The following is a 21,784-nucleotide window of genomic DNA, read 5'->3' on the forward strand; positions in this document are numbered from 1 at the left end:
ATGACCTATGGACCAGTATGTGGTCTATTTTAGAAAATGACCCATGTGCAGCTGAGAAAAATGTGTATTCAGCTGTGTTTGGGTGCAACACTCTGTATAAGTCCAAGTCCATTTGTTTTAAGTTCTGGCTCAGTTCTTTTATTTCATTGCTAAGTTCTTGTGTGGTTGACCTATCTTTTTGGGAAAAGGGTGTGTTAAGGTCTCCTGTTAAGCTTGTGGTATTGGATATTAGATTTTTCATGTCCATTAAGATTTACTTTATATAGTTTGGTGCTCCTGTGTTTGGTGCATGCATATTTATGAGTCTTACCTCTTCCTCTTGAATTTTTCCCCTAATCAGTATATAGTGGCCTTCTTTACTTCACTTGATCATTCTTGGTTTGAGGTTGAGTCTGTCTGAGGATATGATTGCTACCACTGCTTTTTTGTGAGGTGCTGAGGAAGGTAGTGTTGTTTTCCATCCTTTGACTTTTATTCTGTGTATATCTTTATGCTTTAAATGTGTTTCTTGTATACAGCATATTGTTGGATTTTGTTTCCTTATCCACTGTCCCAGTCTATGTCTTAATTGGTGAATTGAGTCCATTTAAATTGATGATTAGAATTGAGATGTATTTACTTATTATTGACATGTTATCTACCTGTTGTCATTTACTCATTTTTCTTCTGTGTTTAATTTGTTTGCCCTTTTTAGTTGGTTGCATCTGATCTCATTCATGGAGTTCTCCTCATTTTGGTCCCTCTCTAGAACATCTTTCAGGATCCTGTGTGGTGTTGGCTTTGTCATCATGGAATTGTTTAGTTGTTCTTTTTCATGGAAGTATTTTACTTCTCCATCAAACTTGAAGGAGAGTTTTGCAGATTATAGTAGTCTGGGCTGAAATTTGTTTTCATAGGTTACTTGAAGTACTCTGCTCCATGCTCTTCTTGCCTTCATGGTTTGTGAAGGGAAGTCAGCCGTAATTCTGATGGGTTTTCCTTTGAATGTGTTCTGTTTCTTTTCTTTAGCAGCTTTCAGTGCATTATTCTTGAGATGAATTTCTGGGATCTTGACTATTACATGTCTCGGTGTGTTTTTCATTGGGTTGAGGTTCCTTGGTGTTCTGTATGCTTCAGTTACCTGAATGTCAGATTCTTTCCTCATATTTGGGAAGTTTTCTGCTATTACTTCTGCCCATGTTTTCTTAATGTCATTTTTATTGACTCCTTCTTTCTCATTGATACCTATTAGTCTCACATTGCTCATCCTTGCATCGTCTTGCAAGTGATGAATTATTTTTTCCTTCATCGTTGTTTTTAAGAGATCTTTTCTTAAATTTTCATTAGCTGGTCCAGCATCTTGATACTCTGTCTTCATTTCACTTGAACCATTTTGTAAGCTTGTGCCTAAGATTTGAAGTTCCTCTTTATCTCCTTGATTCTGCTTCATGCTATCTATTCTTTTTTTCTGGTACTCATTCAAAGAATTCATCATTTTTCTCATCTCTTCTACTTTTTTTTAATCAATGTCTTCTTTAGAAGCAGTTATTATTTATTTTACTGTAGTGCTTTCTTCAGATTGGGTTTCCTCCCTATGTTTCTGTAGTTAATTCTTTACTTCAGATGCTCTGAGTTCAGAGAATTCTTTTTTTTATTATAGAAAAGAATTCTGCTTTGAGTTCCTCTGTAACTTTCTGCTGTTGCTTTTTTACTATCGATGCTATTATTTCATACATTTGAGCTGAGCTAGTGTCCTCTGCAGTTGTTCTGTGTGGGTACTGGGTTTTCTCCTTATGTTTCTGCGTTTGATTCTTTACTGCAGATTTTATTAATTCAGTGATTTCTTTTTTTATTTCCAATCTGAGTTCCTCTATACCTTTCTGCAGTTGTTTCTTTATTTCATAAGCTGTTGATTCATTGATTTCAGCCGTGTGCTTTCCAATTTGTTCTGTGTTAGTGTCCTCTGCACTTGTTATGGGTGGGATTGTGGTCTGACATTGCATTTTGCTCTTTGTCATTGGCATTTTGTGTAGCACTGCCTTCTGACCTTTATTGTAGAGCTTTTGTGCAGTTATAACCCTAGCACCTACTGAAATTCACGTGAAGATCTACAGTGTTTGGATTTATCCAGCTGTGCCTGGGTTGGGTCTGGCTGTCATGCTCAGCCCCTTCCTGCTGCCATCCTTGGGAGTAATCTTGTTGTGTCTCTCTGGTAAGATGTTCTGCTGGATTAGCTGGGTGGCTTTGTCCCCTACTCTCTTCAGGGATTGCAGCTGTAGGGTTTCATCTCCAGCGTGTAGTCTTGGACTGAGCTGAGTCTTAGTGGACAGAGTGGAGTAAGCGGGAGAGGAAGCTCTCACACACTCTCACTGGGCCTGGGCTGGAGCTGCATCTGGGGGTCCCCAGAGAGCAGTAGGAATTCTCACTGGACGACCGGGGGGGAACTGCAGAGTGGTGTGGGGTCCCAAAGGGGTGGAAGGTGGTTTCACCCATGCTGTGCCTGGGCTTGGACCTGCGGGTCCAGCTTGCACAGGGTAACAGGAAGCTCTCCTACACACTCTCTGGGCCTGGGTAGGAGTGGATCTGGGCTTCCCCAGAAAACACCAGAAATTCTCACTTGCCCATCTTCTACATATAACTGGATGGCTTGTCATTCTCATGTTCCCTAGCTCTACTCCTTCCCCTCTCTTAATTAGTCCTCAAGTTCCTGCTTTCCTTTTACTTGTATTATACCTTTCTATTTGTATTTCTTCTTTTGAGTTCTTATACTAGGGAAACTATATGATATTTACACATGTGTGTCTGATTTATTTCACTTATGAATATATCTTCAAGTGGCATCCACTTCAATATAAAGGCTTTGAGCTTACCATTCTTTACAGCTGAGTAATACTCCATTGTGTAAAAATACCACATCTTTTTCAACCATTCCTCAGGTGATAGGCATCTTGGTTGTTTCCATCATTTGGCTATCACAAATTTAGCTGCTATAAACATAGGCACACATATATCCCTATGATATGATGTTTTCAGATCCTCTGGGAAAATTCCCAGTAGAGGAATAGCTAGTGTAAATGGGATTTCCAGTACATTTTTTCTAAGGAGTCTCCAGACTGATTTCCATAACGGTTGCACCAGTCTAAAATCCCACCAGCAGTGGAGAAGGGTTCCTTTGAGCACATTGGCCAAGCAATGGCCGTGACTCATCCACATGGCTGACACTGACAAAGGTTCTACAATCTGAGGTACAGGATCTCAGGATAAATCCTGAGGGGATTTCACTGACCTTATCAGACCCAAAAGCTACAACTCTTGTTGCATAGGTCCTGCTTTATCTTGGTCTTAACCATCCAGCAGAAAAGTATAAAAATGAAGTATAAGAAGTAGAGCCATGCTGTAATTTGAGCTGTAGGTGACTCAGGTCAACAATTTCTGACATTGTCAGTGAAGCGGAAGACCCAATAGTATTATGGACTACTGGACTCTTGTAGAATATTTTCTGAGTTAACACACCTATAATATTCAAATAATGGAACTTAACAAAAAAAGGGGATACAAATGAATGTCCATTTTGTATCTGAGTTTTCAAAATGGTTAGGATGGTTATATAGTTACATTATCTTAATGAATAGAGGGTTTTTTTCTAATAGTGTTTGTAAGTAGGATATCATGTTCGCATATTGTACATCAATTAACAACTAGGAAGAATGTATGCAGTGTGTTAATTATTGAAACTGTCCTACCAATTGAGTTTGAAACTGTCTCATTGCTATTTGTTTCTCAATGAAATTGTGGAAAAAAATAAAAACAAAAGCATAAAAACATAGAAACAAAGAAAAAGGATAACATACAACAATACATATGTTACAGATTTTAAAAACAATAGAAAATTAAAAATGGTTGTTATATTACCTATTTTTATCATCAAGTATGTTGTTCAGATTAACAGAAAGCAAGATTGGACAAATAATTGAATAGTAATGTTTGCTTTTAATAAACCTTAATTTTTTTCTGGTCTTTTAAAAAATTACAAAGAAAATAAATTCTCACTTGGCGGGCTGGATGGGGGAGGTGCTGCGGAGTGCTGGTAGGGGACCCAAGAGAGCAGAAGAGGGTCTCACCCATGCTGCACCTGGGCTTGGTCCTGCAGGTCCTGCGGGCCCAGGGTTACAGGAAACTGTCCCACACACTTACTGGGCTTGGGCTAGGACTGGATCTGGGGGTCCCCAGAACGTGGCAGAAATTTTCACTGGGTGGGTGGGGTCGTGGGGTGCTGCGCATTCGTTGGGGGATCCCAAGGGGGTGGAAGTGGGTCTCACCTACGATGTGCCTGGGCTGGGATCAGTAGATTCGGCCGGCACAGGGTAGCAGGAAGCTCTCCCACACACTCACTGGGCCTGGGCTAGGACTGGGTCTGGGAGTCCCCAGAACGCGGCAGAAATTCTTACTTGGCGGGCGGGTTGGGGTTGGGTGCTTCGGAGTGGTGGTGGGGGCTCCAAGGGGGTGAAAGAGGGTCTCACCCATGCTGCACCTGGGCTTGTACCTGCAGGTCTTGCCGGCGCAGGGTAGCAGCAAGTTCTTGTTTGAATTCTTTACCAATAGAAAAATATCCACCAGATAGGACAGACTTGCAGATGCCACCAATGATTTAGGCCACCAAGCAGCAAAACATACAAATTATGGTTCTGTTGTGAACATGTTAAAGTTTAACTACATAACACAGACTACAGGAAGTCAGAGAGAGGGGATAAAGTACGGAGAGAGGACTTCATATTATTAATCATTCTCCTTCCATGTCTTTTCCCTTTCATTTATTTTTTATTTTTTTACTCTTACCCAATCTACAAAATTTATTTAGCAGAACTAAGTATCAATAAAATTCTCCCTACATATTCACTAAGAAAATTAAAAATAATAAAGAAAGTTAAGTCAATGGAGATTGGCATACAGGTATTTACTACCAATTAGTGCTAGTGACTCTGAGCAGAAACCAGTATTGGATTTAGGGAGTAAAACACGACCATCCTCCAAAAATAAACGTGGTTCTGTAATACATGGATGATGCACTGGTATTTCCACATTCTATAATTTGAATATTGGAAGCACTATTTTATTTTCAAAATGTCTTCTTCTTTTAAAAACTCATTTGTGTTCTTTTAAGACACATATCCTTAACCAAGCTTTCAAAGTGAAACAACTCTTCAGGTGCAGAGCTGCCCTTAAAGTTCTGAGGAGCTTACCGGGGCCAGGGCGAGGGGGTTTGCTCCATCACCTAGGACAAGTGATGAACCCAGCAGGCTAACATCTTGGTCAGCTTGGAGGCTGCCCCCAAGGGTGACCAGCATGGCCATCTCTGGACCCATCTCTTTTCTTCTGTCTTTGTTGCAAAGCCCCTCCAAGGAGACCTCATATATACCTGGCTGTGTGTGCCTTGATCTAGCTGGATGTTCTTAAACCCTAATACATGCAAAATTGACCTCCCCATTTCTGATCTTCCCGCAAATTGAGGTCCTTCTCTGGTTTTTTGTGCATGATCCCATCCTATAAATCCAAATGCACCTGCTAAATGTCTAGAAATGGCCCTTGTGCTTCTCAGTCACCTCATATGTCCCACCAGTGTTTCATGTGATCCCTTCTCTCCATAGCTCTTTCATGGTCCTATCATCTTTGCCTCACCCCTGATTGCAACTGAACTTGGCTCATTCCCACCAAATCACTCAACTCCCTGCTCTGTCATCAACACCCCAAGTGTCACTTTTGCTGGTTGCCCGCTGCACCTTCCTGCTGGCATGATACCACTAATCAAAGCTTCTTGAAACTCTCCTTTGTGGGGAGTCTTCTAAACCTCTGGTTCTCTGCAGAGCTGTCTGACAACTTTTCTGTTGCCTCAATAGGCAACCTACTCAGTGACTATGTTGCCATTCTTAGTTCTAGATTTAACCTGCTCCTTACTTCTAGGTTTTTCTAAAATGTATTTACCAACTCTTGGTGTCAGCTCTAATCTTTCCTTTGAGGATTAGATACATCCCATAAGCACCTCAGATTCAACATGGCCCACAGGGAATTCATCATCTTTCCCTCACTTTGTCCTACCTCCTCCATCATGATCATTCCCCTCCATGAATGTCACCACTTGACCAGCCAAGCTCCACATGTGAGCATGGTTCTGGACTTCTTTCCCTTTACTCTCTCACAGATTGCACATTTCCCACGTAACTGGAGTTCTCCTTTTTTGTTTTTGCTACTGTTGCTTCTGGTTAAGGCCCTCAGTAGTGTTTGCTCATTTATTCCTTCATTTACTGAACACATTCATGTCAGGCTCCTACTCTGTGCTGGATGCCTCACATAACCAAATAGGTTCTTGCTCTCATGAACCTTATACTTTTATGGTGAATCCTGCCTTACTACCAGGCATTGTAAGAAGGGACAAAGTTAAAAGAGTCATAAAAGTATAGTTTAAGATACTAGGTGAACACAGGAGAAAGCACTATATCCCTCTTCTGTTTAGGGACTGTTTACCAAGGAAACTACATCTCTGTTGAACAACTGGGGGAAGCGTCTTCCACAGGTCTAACCATGTTAGGCCCAGAGACAAGAACACTTGGTGAATGGAGTCACAGAAGGTAGAGAGGCTTGAATGGAAAGTGGGAGAGGGTAAGAGTTGAGTGGTTAGCAGTACTCACGGTAAACAGGTAATTGGAGAGCCCTGAATGGTGTCAAGAAGACAGATGAGAGATGAGATCACCCTGTCAGTGGTGGCTTTATAAGGGAGCCAGCCATACCTTGGAAGAATGTGGGTTAGGAAGTCTGGTTGCAAGCTAAGGAAACAACCTTGGCCTCAAGCTTAAGAGGCTGTAAATACTAAGTACAGGCCAGTTTCTAGGTACATGGGGAAGAGGAGGAGGAATGAAGAGGTGCTGCTAACCCTTCCTGAGAGATCATTCTGTCAAGCTTCAAGCTTTCCCCTTGGGAGGCCCCTTGCACACTTTTTAAGTTGCAATAAGGAAACTGTTTACCCAGGGTCAAGCAGTACAGAAAATGTCACTATTGACTGTACTTCATCTGCATTTAAGCAGGCTTTGTTTCATAACTTTGGGCCTGGAGATTATTTATTTATTTATTTATTATGGTTCCGGGGATTAAACTCCGAACCTTGCACTTGCCAGGCAAGCTTTTACTCTACTGAGCTATTTAGGATTGGAGATTTGACTTATTAAATTCATGGAAAATGTACACCACCAGTCATCATTGTCCAGCCTACCAGCAGAATAGAACTTTCTCTGAGAAAATATCCGACTAGCTTTCTACTCAGTTAACTTTTATTTTTTAAAATTAATTTTATTGGGAAAGAAATAGCAATGAGACAGTTTCAAAACAGGTTAGTAGGACAGTTACAATAATTAATACATTGCATATTGTCTTCGGAGTAGTTATTCATAGTAAAAGATGCAGACATGATACCTTGTCTAAATACTTATTAGTACAAATTTTCTTCTCATTGAACTAAGAGAAAGTAGCTGTATATCTCTCCTATTTTGTATATACATATTTGTATATATATATAATGTATATAATATATATAATATATATAATATATATTCTTTTTTTGGGGGGGTGGGTCCAAATGGGTCCTGAGAGCATGGTGGAAGTTCTCACACACACACCTGGCCTGTACTTGGTCTGGAGGGGTCTAGCAGGTGCAGCGGAGCAGAAGCTGTCTCACATACACACCCGGCCTGGGCCAGGTCCAGAGGGGTCCCAAGAGCATGGTGGAAGGTCTCACTCACACGTCAGGCCTGGGCTGGGTCCTGACGGGTCCGTCATTTAACATTTAAACCATCATACTAAACCAGCTTACTCCAACTTCTAAACTCTTCTTCCTGAAGCACTTTTAAATTTCTTAACATTACAACCACACTGCAGAGATGGAGTTTGAATTCTTCTCAAGCAAACAGACAACAAGCAAGCAAATAAACATGCAAATATCCAGTCATCACCTCCTCCCAGGCCCTCTCCTGCTTCATCCACCACCCTCAGCCCTGAGCACACCTAGGGCCACCAGGACCCAGTTCAGGCAGGGGTCTCACCTATGAGTGCCTGGGCCAGATGTCCCTTTCATGAAGACACTGGGACATTCTTTCCTGACCATGGTCATGGGAGGGGCCCTATGCAGAACCATTTTGATTACTGCTCTGGATTCCAGCGGAGACATGATAGGTATCTTCTGCCTTCCTAAGGCTTCTGGGAGGCGAGTATAGCAGACTGCCAGCCGAGGGATGCCCTCCTCATCTCAGGCATCAGGCATCGGCACCCCTTTGCCCCGTCTCACACACATGATAATACAAAACTGGGACCATTGCTTGGGATTTAATCTAGATGCTACCATCCCAGCACAAACGTGAAGGTGTCTGCTTTCTGACACCTGCACAGCAGCCATCTTGTGCCTAGGCGGCAGACTTATTTTGACTCTTGAGCCAATCCGTAGAGCTATTTTGGGTTTGTTTTATTGCTGGTTGTTGCAGTACGTTGTATTTACACTGATCATGCGATGTTGATATATAAAAATTGAATATTTTAATTCATTATTCGTCCCTTTCCTCTTTCCCTCTTATCTTGGTTGGTTCACCTTTATAAAAGATGTCTCCTGTTACCTGTTACCTTATATTTTTCTCTTCAAATTATGTTTTAGGTTTCTTGTGTAAGATAAATATGTGCTACTTACTCTTGTGGGTTTTATTTAGTTCACTTAACATTGTGGTTTCAATGTTCATCAATTTTTCCTAGAAATGACTCAAGTTCTAGCAATCTTCTTGACCAATTTATTGTATTAGTTGTCACATGAATACCCATGCTTATAGGACCACAAGTCATAATAACTAAATCTTGAAAGTGATCTATATGTCCATGAACCAATGAATGGATGTAGAAAAGGTGCTACTTACTCATGGTGGTGTATTACTCTGCCATAAAGGATAAATTTGAATTTCCTTCCACACCATTACTCTGTGCAAAGCTTAATTCAACACTAACATGATAAGGTTGGAAATTTTGTCTTGTGATAACATGGGGGAATCTGTCCTTGTCTCTTTATCATATGCTTTTATCTTCTTATAGAATACAAGCAGGGACAACTCTAGGTAAAATCCTAAAGCCTACCAAGAGCCTTAATTCTTTTTTTTCTTTTTTTTTTCAGAACTGGGGATTCAACTCAGGCCCTTGCACTTGCCGGAGATGTGCTTATTCTACTTCATTGTTTTTCTTACCTGCTTCTTTCTCTAAATATCTACACAACATATTTACTATTTATGTGGAGATCAAAGTAGTGAATCAGTAGTTGTACTTTTTCGGGCATCAAGAGAAGAACTGTGTTTTTGGGTAGGATTATACTCACAGTGTTCTTTACAGCTCCCTAGATCTCCAGATTAAGCCACTTGTAAAGAAATCATAGTTAGACTAAATGTTTTATGACTCTGGAAAAATATATGGACAGGTTATTTTCATGTAACAAAAGACTAGTTGAGTGAGGTAATTTAGAACTGATATATCATAGTTAAGAATGGCCTTTGAAACCCGGAATCTGGCATGAACAATACTTACTTTATTGTGGTCACCTTATTGACACAGCCTTTTTTTTTTTTTTTTTTTTTTGAAAAAGAAGAAACATTAACGTTCTGTTTTTTTTCATAGGAGAGCCTATTTTTGAAGTTAGGAAGGTTTTATTATCACTTTAGAAGTGGTCCTGCTGATATAATTATGGCAGATGTGTAACTGAATAGCAACAATGGCAGAGCTTTTTAAAAATTCTTTTTAGAGTAGTAGAATTAGCAATTATGTTCTCATGCTACCATAATTTGGCATATTAGAATAACTTCAAGGGAGCCAGGAGAGGGGGGAAGAGATGAATAGGAAAATTCTTAATAGTCCTCTGAACTCAAACTTGTTAGTAAAGAAACATGAATTACAGGTTTTACATGATTGAAAACCACTTTTGAGAATATTGTAAAACAGACAAGGTAAAAACAAGTCCCTTTTCCTTTTTTCTCTTTTTAAAATTTTTTAATAAATTTTATTGAGAAAGAAGTAGCAATGAGACAGTTTCAAAAAAGGTTAGTAGGACAGTTACAATAATTAATACATTGCATGTTGTTGTCTTCATAGTAGTTATTAAGAGGACAAAATGAAGACATGATATCTTGTCTAAACACTATTAGTTCAAAACTTTCTTATTGAACTAAGAGAAAGTAGCTGTATATCTATGCTATTTTGTATGTACATATATATATATATATATATAATATATATTTCAATTACTGCTATACTCTCTCAAGTAAATGTTTGTTTAAAAAAAGGGCAATAAATGAGAACAACAAACAGAAAAAAATGTCCTGCTAATGGTTAGATTTCTAAATTTTGGTGTAAAAATTTTTAAATGTTTATTTGTATTTTTTTATTTTTTATTTTTTTTCACATTCTAGATGGACTTAAAATTTAGCATACTAACAATTGATGGAAAATGCCTGCTCCATGTTCTGTCTAAGGCATTTGATATTCAGACAAGTGCTTTTTCCTATGGTTGTGTGTGCCCTTAAGTTTAGCAATAGGAAGTTGGCGGTTTAAGTACTCATTTGAAAATGTGCATGAAAGAGAGAACACTCATTTTGGTCTAGAGACAGCAGGACTCAGGAGACACTTGGAAGATGCTCACCAAGAGCTGCAGGTGCTAGGATACGGAGCAGGGTGGAGATAAACAAAACCCAAACACAGTAAGGCAATTCAAAGGTGTAGCTCAACAGACTACTTCCAGTATCAGAGGTGTTTAAAAAAAGAGCCAGAGTCACCTCTTAATCCTAGCATTGCCTGCAGTCTGGGCCTGGTGAACTTTCCATTTTGGGAAAAGCTCTAACCCTTTGAGGGAAGAAGATAAGTGTACCAGCAGCTGCCAAGCCGCGATTGCCACTGAGTCTAGTAGGCACCTCCCAGTGTGTACTTGTTCTAACCCTCTTCCCACTAGAAGACAGAGTCCAATCAGGAAGATATATAAAAGAGAGAGCCTCCTCAGATCAGAGCTGTAAGGAAAGGAAAGTGTAAGTCAGAGAAATCACTCAGAGGGCAGTGACTGAATTAAGACTAGTGAGCTTTAGGGACAGAGAGAAATAAAGGGCATGCTCCTGCCTAGAAAACTCAAACCAGGTATTGAGGAGTCTTGAGGGCAGTGAGAACCTCAGGTATATGCAGGGGCTGTGCCCAGTGTGATTCAGGAATGGAGAAAAGATCTGAGCTGTGCCAGAGTAGGTACCCTTGCACAGCTCTCCCAAATATCATCAGGTTGTGTGCCTGTATGGGATCCCTCCTCCCATCTGACCTTCAAACATTGCAGAATTCAGCACCCACACATGGTCCTTCCCACACTCCACCAAAGGCTTGTGAGCTCGCCGCTAATAAAAACGCTCCCCAGAAATACTGCTAAATAATGCTAAAAATAATTTCAGATTGTCTTTTAGATTTTAGCACCTTGTAGTCATAACTTCTATTAGTGTTCATTAGCATGTCAGTAAAAAAATGTGACAAAAGTTGACTATGAAATAAAACAAAACCCTCTCCTTGATTAATTGCATAGATTGACACTTTTATTTCACGATGATCTTGTGTTTTTCCATTTGAAGTATCATTAGTCAGGTTTTGTTCTCCCTTTAATTTTGGAATATTCATGTTAGCACCTTTTGAAGCAGGAATAATGTTAATCTCCTTTATAAAAAAGCAGACTCGACTTTTGCCATGACACACAAGCTTTCATTCCAGGCAACATTTGTTCAGTATGTGTACTTTCTATCTTTGGTGCAAAGAATACCTTGAGTCTCAAACTTTTGATGTGAGTGCAGAAATGATTTGTTATTCTTTGGTTCAACATAGGGGGTGTGGGGCCAGGGAGATAGCTCATTGGCCTAAAACACCTGCTTACACAAGCTTAGCCAGGCACAGGGGACCACAGTTCAATCCTGGGCACAACATTCCTTGTCAACCCACCCTCAGGATGGGCTGAGCTGGCCCCCCAAAAAAGGATAGTGGGTGTGGTCTGCTCTTTAAAAATAACTGAGTTAGAGTCCCATACACTGGCATTGTTGGCATGCAAATTAATTTGTGTTCCAAAAAAGTTACCAGTAATTTTCAACTTCGTTTCTGTAGGAATTTAAAATTGTATTCCTTAGTGAACAAGGAATTATGATATGTATTTCTTATTTATTTTTTAATGTTTTCAGTTACATCTGTTCATTGTGTTGTTTCTCATTAAGTTCCAGAAGGGAAAATGAGCAATTAATATCAGATGTCTCTTGTCAGTGTGCATTATAGAGAATATTTGTCTGAAGACATATAAGTCGAGCAATAACTATATATAAAATGTTGTGTCTTTGAGATAAAGTTAATACACTAAGTTTGGGGCTTACAAATATGGTTAAACTAAAAATCACTTTTTTAATATTTCCTGAATATCCAAAGCTGAGCAATATCTCTGATTGATGTAACAGATACTGTGATTGACCTAACAGAACATGTTAGAAAAATAGTATTATAACCAATAGTCTTATACAGATGTAGAGAACTCTGGGAAGCATGTGCTTCTCAGGCAGATCTCAGAGCATGGGAAAAATACTTGGGTTCCAGATCTAAAGGCTGGAGGGTAAAGGTTATCAGTAAAACTACACTATCATGCCCAGTGATACCAGTCCAGGGCATTTTAGCTCAACGTAACAAACCTTGCATTCAATAATGTGGAAAGGACTGCAACATGCCTTTTCTTACAAAGGTTTTCTGCCCTTTGTTCACACATATGTAACAGATGATATTCTCCCAAGATCATGTGCAATTTTTGGGCATATTAAACTTGCTAACTCCTCATTCACTTAAAAAAATCTGTTGGAATACTGAGTTCCCAAAAGTTCCATGTTAATGGAGTATCTGTATACCTACTCAGATTTCTAAATGTGTTAATGCTTAACAAATTACTTGCCACACTTCACATTGACCTAACTCTGTTATAAAGGTTTAAAATCACTGATTTAATAAGATCTTTTAGCAATTGCATTAGAAACTCCTATGCATTGAGTTTTATATTTACTTTCTTCAGAGTTCTGAAGAAAATATCTTACATTTGGGGAATAAAGTTTAATGTTATATGGTAATGAGGAAATAGTATTCCCTTTCAAAAATTGTCCTGTAGCCAGTTATGCTTGATTATAACTAATGTTTAAAGGACATTCAGTTCTCTGACCTAAATAGCTCTTAGAAATTCCTTTGTGTTGGAAGAAATTGAGACTGTTTTCTTGGGATTATGTGATGAGTATGAGAATTTTTACCCACAGATATAAACAACTTGGAAACAATACAACCTCTGTATATGTCTTAGTTACTTTTTTATTGCAGAGACAAAATATCCAATGCCCAATGCTCAAAACTAAAGGAGGAAAGGTTTATTTTGGCTTACAGTTTGTAGAGGTTTCAGTCCGTAGTTGGCTGGATCTCTCACAGGGTGGCACAGCAGAGGGGCATTGCAAAGGAGAAACAGTCATTCTATAGAAAAGCAGGCAGTCAGAAAGGAGCAAAACAGCAGGCTATTCCTTATAGTACTTGATGTTTGGGTGGTACACACCCTTAATTACAGTATCACACACTTAATCCCAGTATCACATACCTTAAATCTAGCCACCTCCGAAAATCCCTACCAGTGACTGCGTGAGGCTTGGGGAGAACATCTACATACAAACTATAACAGTACATGTGTGTACATGTGTGTATTGGAGGATTGGAAGTGTAAATCTATAAGGGTCTTTTTTTGTCTTTTTTTTTTTTTTTTTTTTTTTGCGGAACCAGGGATTGAACTCAGGCTCTTGCACTTGCCAGGGAAGTGCTCATTCTGCTGAGCCATCTCCCCGGCCCTTCTATATGGGTCTTGACTGTGATTTTCAACTTTTGAATTTTGATTCACATTGGTAGGCCTGCTTCTTTATTTATGTTTTGATACTACTGTCTAGTATGTCCTTTTACTATAACTTCATGAATACACTTGCTTGCTGATTGCTCTTTCCAGCTCAGAAATATGAAATAATAGTTTAAATATGGGCAAATTACTACATATAGATGTGGGAACTCAGCTTTTCAAACACATACATATGAAAAGAAAAATCATATCAACTTTAATATTTTCAAAGCTATCTCCCTCAAATAATAGTAATCTAGGAAGAAACATAGTGCATGCACATTATAACTTATTTTAACATCACTTATTAAGGACTAATGAGTGGTGCAGATGTGTTCCAAGTTGAGTACGCAGGCAATCTTTGCCTCCTCATTCAGTTTCTGTTCTCAACAGTGAAAACTGAGTCTTGAATAGCTTTTGAGTTTTGTGCTGTTTTGAAGCACAAATTCTTTTCTGACGACTATAAGCTGCTTGTTAAGATGGTAAGCTATTTAGAAAGACTTTGAACAAGGGCTGAAACTGAGGCTAATAAATCATCATAACTTCTTCATATGCTTTTGATTTAGTACATTTCTTTTTGTTATTGTATGCATCAGCTGATCTTGCTTCACCATTACTAGACATGGGTGTTTTCAGTAAAAAATGATAGAAAGGACTTACAGGCTGTTCTTCAACCCACTGTGAAACATCATTAAGACAATAAAGAAATCATATCTGTTTTGGAACCATAAATTTTTACCTGTTCATTTCCTTTTTTGAATTTTATTCTTTTTTTTTTTTTTTTTTTTTGCGGAACCGGGGATTGAGCTCAGGTCCTTGCACTTGCCAGGGAAGTGCTTATTCTACTGAGCCATCTCCCCAGCCTCACTTTTTTTGAATTAAAAAAAATTGTCTATTCATTTATTTATTTGGTACAGGGTCTTGCTATGCAGCTTCAACTCACAGTGATCCTCTTGTCTCAGCCTCCCCGGCACTGAGATTACAGGCATTTGCCACCACGTCCGGCTTTGGCAGCTGGTTCAGTGCAGGGGGCAGCACGGCATGTGGTACTGGGGATTGAACCCAGGTACTTGCACTTTCTAGGCAGACACTTACACTGTCAAACTAGCTCCCCAGCCCTACCCATTCATTTATGCTAGCTCACAAACACTGACTTTTGTTCAGTTTGAGAAATAAAAAATACAAGAAGGTATTTGCTCAGCAATATGATTTCTTGTTCTTTGGGTCCTTCTCAGATTAAGAAGAAACAGCAAGATGTGCTTGGTTTCTTAGAAGCCAACAAAATAGGATTTGAAGAAAAAGATATTGCAGCCAATGAAGAGAATCGGAAGTGGATGAGAGAAAATGTACCTGAAAACAGTCGACCAGCCACAGGGTATCCCTTGCCACCTCAGATTTTCAATGAAAGCCAGTACCGTGGGGTAAGGAAATAATTTTCAATCTTTTTAAAAATGCATTTCCCTAGGGCTGGGGAGATAACTCAGTGATATAGGTATTTGCCTGGCAAACACGAGGTACTGAATTTGATCCCTGGTACTACCAAAAAAAAAAAAAAGTAAAAATACATTCCCCTAAATCTCTCCTATTTTTACCTTGACCTACGAACTTGAACATAGTCAATTTTCCTCTGTCCAGTAGTTGCACCTCTGGTTTCATCCTGAAGAGCTAGAATATTTTACCTTCTACTTAGGAAGCTGATGGATGAGTTATTGGTGAAAAGATTATTCATATTTATACATTTTTATTTTTTATTTTATTTATTTATTTTTTGGTGGTAATGGTGATTGAACTCAGGACCGTGCACTTGCTAGGCAGGCACTTATTCTATTGAGCTATCTCCCCGGTTTAAAGAATACAAAATAGTGATAGAAAAAAAGCAATAGAAATGATACAAGGTTTCACCAAACAAAGCAATATGAATTCAACAGTGGTTGCTGCATTACATGATCCTATATTTATAAATATATTAATACAAACCTAAACATAAAGTTGACTTTGCAGTTCATCTTGCTTCCAACCAGAACAATTACTGTGTCTGGTGTGTTTATGGAGAATCCCTTGAAAAGAAGTCATTTGCTATAGTTATTTAAATTAAAATTAACTAAGAAGAATATATTTCTTTTTGAATCTAGGAATATTGGCACCTTGGTATGATTAAAAGATTTTCTTACATTTTAAGTTATCTAATAAAACTCATTGCAAAGATTGGAGGAAGCAAAAATTTTGAGTTTTGGCTCTGTGATGGGCTTTCAATACACTGTCTCAACTCATTGAATCTTCATTTTAATGAACAAGTAGTTGCATTTATTCTTGGTTTTTCATTTACTATATGTTGATGTGACTTCTATAGCCTATGGTCATTCTAGGCACCACACACTCTAAGGATAAATAAAACACACTTTTGCAGATGGTTGGGAGTAGATATGGGAAGAATCAGAAATATTTGCAGTAATTAGAGGGTGGTATGGTACAGAAAATAAATAGAAGAGCTGCAAGAATGTGGAGTAGAGGAATGTTTATAATGTTGGGTCTTAAAGTTTAGTATGACTGATGAACAAATATTTATAGAAACACTAGTCCAAATCTTCTAGTCCATAGGTTTACATAAGAAGACCACATTTTGATATTGCTCTTTATGTACCAATTTAGAGCAATTAAAGGATGAATATGAAAGAAATGGGACAGTTTATTAATATGAAATATTTTCTATGTTAGTGAGTTTGTTAATTAGGAGGAGCCTGGAAATTTCACCTGTTACTGCCTACTGCCAACAAGGCAGTATGCAAGGATATATTCTGAATATGAAGAAGGAAGCTTAGGGTATTTCAGATTATGAAATTTCAGTGCCTGTGTATTTGAAATTTCTACCAGCTGTGAATCTCAGGAGCTGGGAGTGGCATTTATAGCCATGTAGTCCATTTAAGTGAACATATGTTGTCATGACCTCTCTTTTTAAAAATTTTATTTTTTTAAAAAACAAATTTATACTGACATATAAATTTGTACATATTGAGGAAGTATCAATTGATTTTTTTTAACTTGTATTTTGTTATATATGGGTGGTGTTTAATGTCCAAATCAAGGTAAATATATCTATCTCTTCAACAATTATCATTTCTTTGTCTTACAAACATTCACATATGAAGAAAATGTGGCATTTATGCACAACGAAGAGCTAGTGTTCCATAAAGAAGGACAAACAGTAGTTATTTGTAGGAAAATCAATGCACCTTGAAACCATTATGTTAAGTGAAATAGATCCGATGTACAAGCTTCAGTATCACGTTGTTCTCTTACATTAACAATCCAAAATTCAAATGAAGATCAATATAGATAAGAGGAACTAGGGAGCTAGATGTTTCTCAGATGAGAAAAGGAGCAAGAGATGGAGGGAGGGAGAGGGGGAGGGGATAAAAAGAGAATTATGATGTGTTACAGACATGTACCTATTTTCCATATGAAATGTAATCATTATTTACTGAAAACAGCTACTCAAAAAAAAACCTCAGAAAAATCCATACTTCAATGATTTTTGGAAAGAAACAATACATTATCTCCTTGAAGCAGCAATTTCAATTATTTCACTTTTGAAAGCAAACACATTTGAATTCGTGTGAATTTAAGGAACCACACATATTTAGCTTACTTCTCCCTTGGAAGCCACACTGCTGGAGAATGGAGTGTGCTGTATATTAAGACAAGTATCACTGAGAAATGAGAAGATCAAAACGATGGCATGGAAGTGAGACTCAGATAATCAAAACATATTTGTTAGTGCAGAAGAAATCCAAGTTCTTTTGAGTACCTGCTTTGTGTCTGGCACAAAGGAGCCTGATCATAACAATATTTTTCTTTAATACATTCTTAGGGTATGGGCCAGCTAAACAGCTCAGGATTAAAGTGCCTGCAAGCAGGCTCAGGGACAGGGTGTTGGATCCCCAGGCCTGCTGTGCTGGCCCTGCCCCCGGGGAGCGCTGAGACAGTAATTGAGTCTGGATGTGGTGCGTCTGTAGTCTCAGCTCTTGGGCACCTGTAAACAGGCAGATTACTACGAGTCCGATCTAGTAGTGAGACCCTGAACACCCTGTAGACCCTTGTCTAAAAAAAGACGAAAAAAATTCTTAGGGTGAAGAGTATTGAGTAATTGAAAACGCATATGTCAGTGATTTGCTATGTTCTTTGTGTTGTAGCATTCAGCTCTCATATCAATCCCATGATGCAGGTTTTGATAATTCTACTTTATACGTAAATCATATTGGACTTAGAAGAGGTCAGCTGGTTTCTCAAGTCTCAAAACTAGTAATCAATGATGTAACTAGGATTCAAATGTAGCTATGCATTACTCTGAAGATCCCATTATCTTACTGTTGGTTTTCCTATTTACTTAGATATCTCTTCATTCTTTTCTTGCTCTATACCATATTGTCAGAGGATTACCTGTTAGTATTGCATTTCCAAGGCTCTGTTGTCGATTCACTTCCTATTTATTTTGGACAGTATTGGGAGGCACTGATTGGAAGATTGCAACACAGGAGGAGGGGGAACCAAGGTATATTCCCCTCTGTGTTGTTTCTGTGGATGTCTATGACAGTGGTTGCATCTTGTTTGTGCTACCAACTCTACCAGGTATCACAGTTACTAACACATTCTTCTTTTTTATTTTAAAGATGGTAACAAATAAGAAAAATGATGCAGAAGTCCAACAAGGTCATAGGGAATTAATTATGGTTATTATATTGCACAGTGTTGTCTTCAAAGTAGTTGTTCAGATTATCAGATATAGGCATGTAAGATTGATCAAACAATACAAATACAAACTGTTGTTTTCAATAAACTAACAGAAAGGAAAGTACAATTACCTTAGCTATTATGTATATAAGTTACTCTTAGTTTTGGAAGCATACCCTGCTACATAAGCTCCTAAATGACTTTCATTTCTGTGACACTTTATTGATAATTAACACTCCCTACTAATCCCTTTATTCAACTGTTTCAGAGTTTTGAAAGCTTGGCACTGCTCACATCTTAATTTTACAGTTCTTTGTTGTAAGGGGTAACCTGTGCATCAATAGCTGCATTTCTAGCTGCAGTCTATAAGATGCCAGTAGCTCTCCTAGTTGTACACAGCAGAAAATGTAACCAAACGTTGCCAGATAACACGGGTAGAAAATTATATCCTGATGAATGACATTGAACTGTGTTTTCTTAAATTTTTATTTTTATTAGTACTTGTTTTACAATTCAATCATTACATTCATTATGGGAGTTGGTACATGTACATAATACACCTTAATTCTTTTCACAATCTCCTCCTTCCTGTCATCTATGGTCCCCACTATTTTTCCTTTATTTTGTTCATTTTCATTATTTTTTTCTTTCACTTTTATTAGTACATGTTTGCAGTGCACAGTGAGTATGTTCACTATAGGAAATTGGTATACAACACATTTCAGTTCTCTTGTTCTCCCCTTCTGTTCATCCACTTTTATTTTTTCAGCATCAGATTCATTTATGAGTTCTTCCTTTATTTCTTTTATTTTTTTTATTTTTGGATGGTTCAGCCCTCCCAGCTTGAACTATGATTCCCTGTGTGCTTTAGACAGCTGAGATATCTCACTGGCCCCATCTTATGAGTTCTTATCTATGTTTTTGTTTGCTTTAATCTATTTCTGTTATTTATTTATTTATTGCATTTTTAGTACAGGATATACAGGGTCTCACTACACAGATCAGACTTGCAGTGATCCTCCTGTTTTCAGCCTCCCAAGTGCTAGGATTATAGGTGTATGCCACCATGCCCGGTCTCAATCACCATCTCAGTGCACCCCAGTGGCGGGGCCAGCACAGCACCCCAGTCCCTTTGCCTGCCTAAGCAGGCACTTTCATCCACTGAGCTATCTGGCTGGTCTGTTATTTCTGTTATTTTGTTATTTAATTGATTCATATTTTGGGTTTCTCATATAAGAGAAACTGTCTTTTTGCTTGTGTGTGTCTAATTTAACCTAACATTATGGCTTCAAGATGTGTACATTTTCCTACAAATGATTCAAGTTTGTTTATCTTTATGGCAGAGTAGTATTGCACTGTATATAAATGCTATACTTTATCCACTCATCTGTTGATGGATATATGGGCTACTTCTAAGACTTAGTTATTAGGAATTGTTCTATATCGATATTGAGAATGCATGTATTTCAGCAATAGGATTTCTTTAACTCTTTTGGGAAGATATCTAAAGGAGGAATAACTGGGTCAAATGAGATTTCTAGTTTTACTTTTTGAAGGATCTCCATGTTATTTCCACAGTGGTTGTGCCAGTTTATATTTGTAGCAACAGTGAAGAAGGATTCTTTATTTTCCATGAGGCCTCATCAGCATTTCTAATTTGATTTCTTGATGATAGTCATTTTTTCTGGAATAAGTAGAATCTCTGTATTTCCTTAATAGCCAGAGATGCTGAACATTCTTTCATATATTTATCTTTTCCTCAGAAGTGTCTATTCATTTCACTTGCAATTTTTCAATTGAGTCTTTTATTTTCAGGAAGAATAATTTTTTCTCTTGTTTATAAATCTTAAACAGTCATCTGAGGAATAGCTGACAACGATTTTTTTTCCATTTTGTAGTTTATGTCTTCACTCTGTTGATTGTTTCTTTTCTTGTATAGAAGTTGTCAGATTATGATACTGATGTTTCCACTGGTATAAAGAGGCAGTAGCAGAAGCTTTTTAAATTGATGTAATCCCATTTGTTGATTTTTGTATTATTTCTTATACAGTTAGGGATATTTTCACAAAATCCTTGCCTACGCTTATGTCTCCTAGAGTTTTGCCTCTTTTTTCTTCTAGCAAATTAAGTATTTATGTGTTAATACATAGTTCTTTGATCAACTTTTGATTTTATTTTAGTACATGTTGAGAGATATGTCTCTAGATTCAATCTTCTGCATGTGGATAGGCAATTTTCCCAGCACAATTTTTAATTTAAAGAGGCTTTAAGTTATAGTTTGTAAAGAATATATAATTTTAAAAAGAAAAAAATAAAAAAGATACAAAATTCCATTAAACAAAGTACTAAGAATTCAACAGTGATATATATTTTTTTCTTGGTGGAACTAGGGATTGAATTCAGGCCCTTGCACTTGCCAGCGAAGTGCTTATTCCTCTGAGGCATCTCTTCAGCTCTGAGCCATCTCCCCGGCCCAAAGGATTTTTTTCCCAGAACCAGAGTTTGAACTCAGGTCCTTGGGCTTGCCAGGCAAGCGCTTATTCAACTGAGCCATTTACCCGGCCCCAAAAGTTCTTGTTGTGCTCCATGATGTTATCTTAAAATTATTTGCTCTGGTTACCAGATATAAACTTGTGAAATTGGTTTAAAAAGTTTTAAAAATTATTAAAAAAGAATAAAAAATTTAAAAATATTTTAAGCATTAACTACTCCTTTCAATAGATCATAAAGAGGCTTTCTTAAGTGCCATTCATGTTTGTTTGGCTCCTTTCATTGTATCCCATAATTTCTGATATATTTTATCTGATTTTTTATTAGGTTGTACATACTTTTTTATTTCTTCTTTAATTTCATCTGTGACCTCTTGGTTATTCAGGAGTGTATTATTTAATTTCCATGTGTATGTGGAGTTTTGTGGTTTCTTTTGTCATTACTTTCCAATTTCATTGGACTATGATCAGATAGTATGCATGAGAAAATTTCAATTCCTTTGCCTTTACTTAATCATGTTCTGTGGGTTAGTATATAGTCTATTTTAGAGATAGATGTGTCCCATGTGCATCTGAGAAGAATGTATATTCTGATTGATGTTGGTCCATTTGTTCA

General features: G+C 37.8%; 1 protein-coding gene across 1 annotated transcript in view; it reads left to right on the forward strand.

Annotated features, from left to right (window-relative positions):
- Positions 1-21,784, forward strand: part of Sh3bgrl (SH3 domain binding glutamate rich protein like) — a 90,438-nt gene that overhangs the window by 47,699 nt on the left and 20,955 nt on the right. The window contains exon 2 of the mRNA XM_004638826.2: positions 15,187-15,372. Coding sequence (XP_004638883.2) covers positions 15,187-15,372 — 186 coding nt within the window. The remainder of the gene's footprint in view (positions 1-15,186; positions 15,373-21,784) is intronic.

Source organism: Octodon degus, unplaced genomic scaffold (assembly GCF_000260255.1).
Source record: "Octodon degus isolate 3935 unplaced genomic scaffold, OctDeg1.0 scaffold00103, whole genome shotgun sequence".
NCBI lineage: Eukaryota > Metazoa > Chordata > Mammalia > Rodentia > Octodontidae > Octodon > Octodon degus.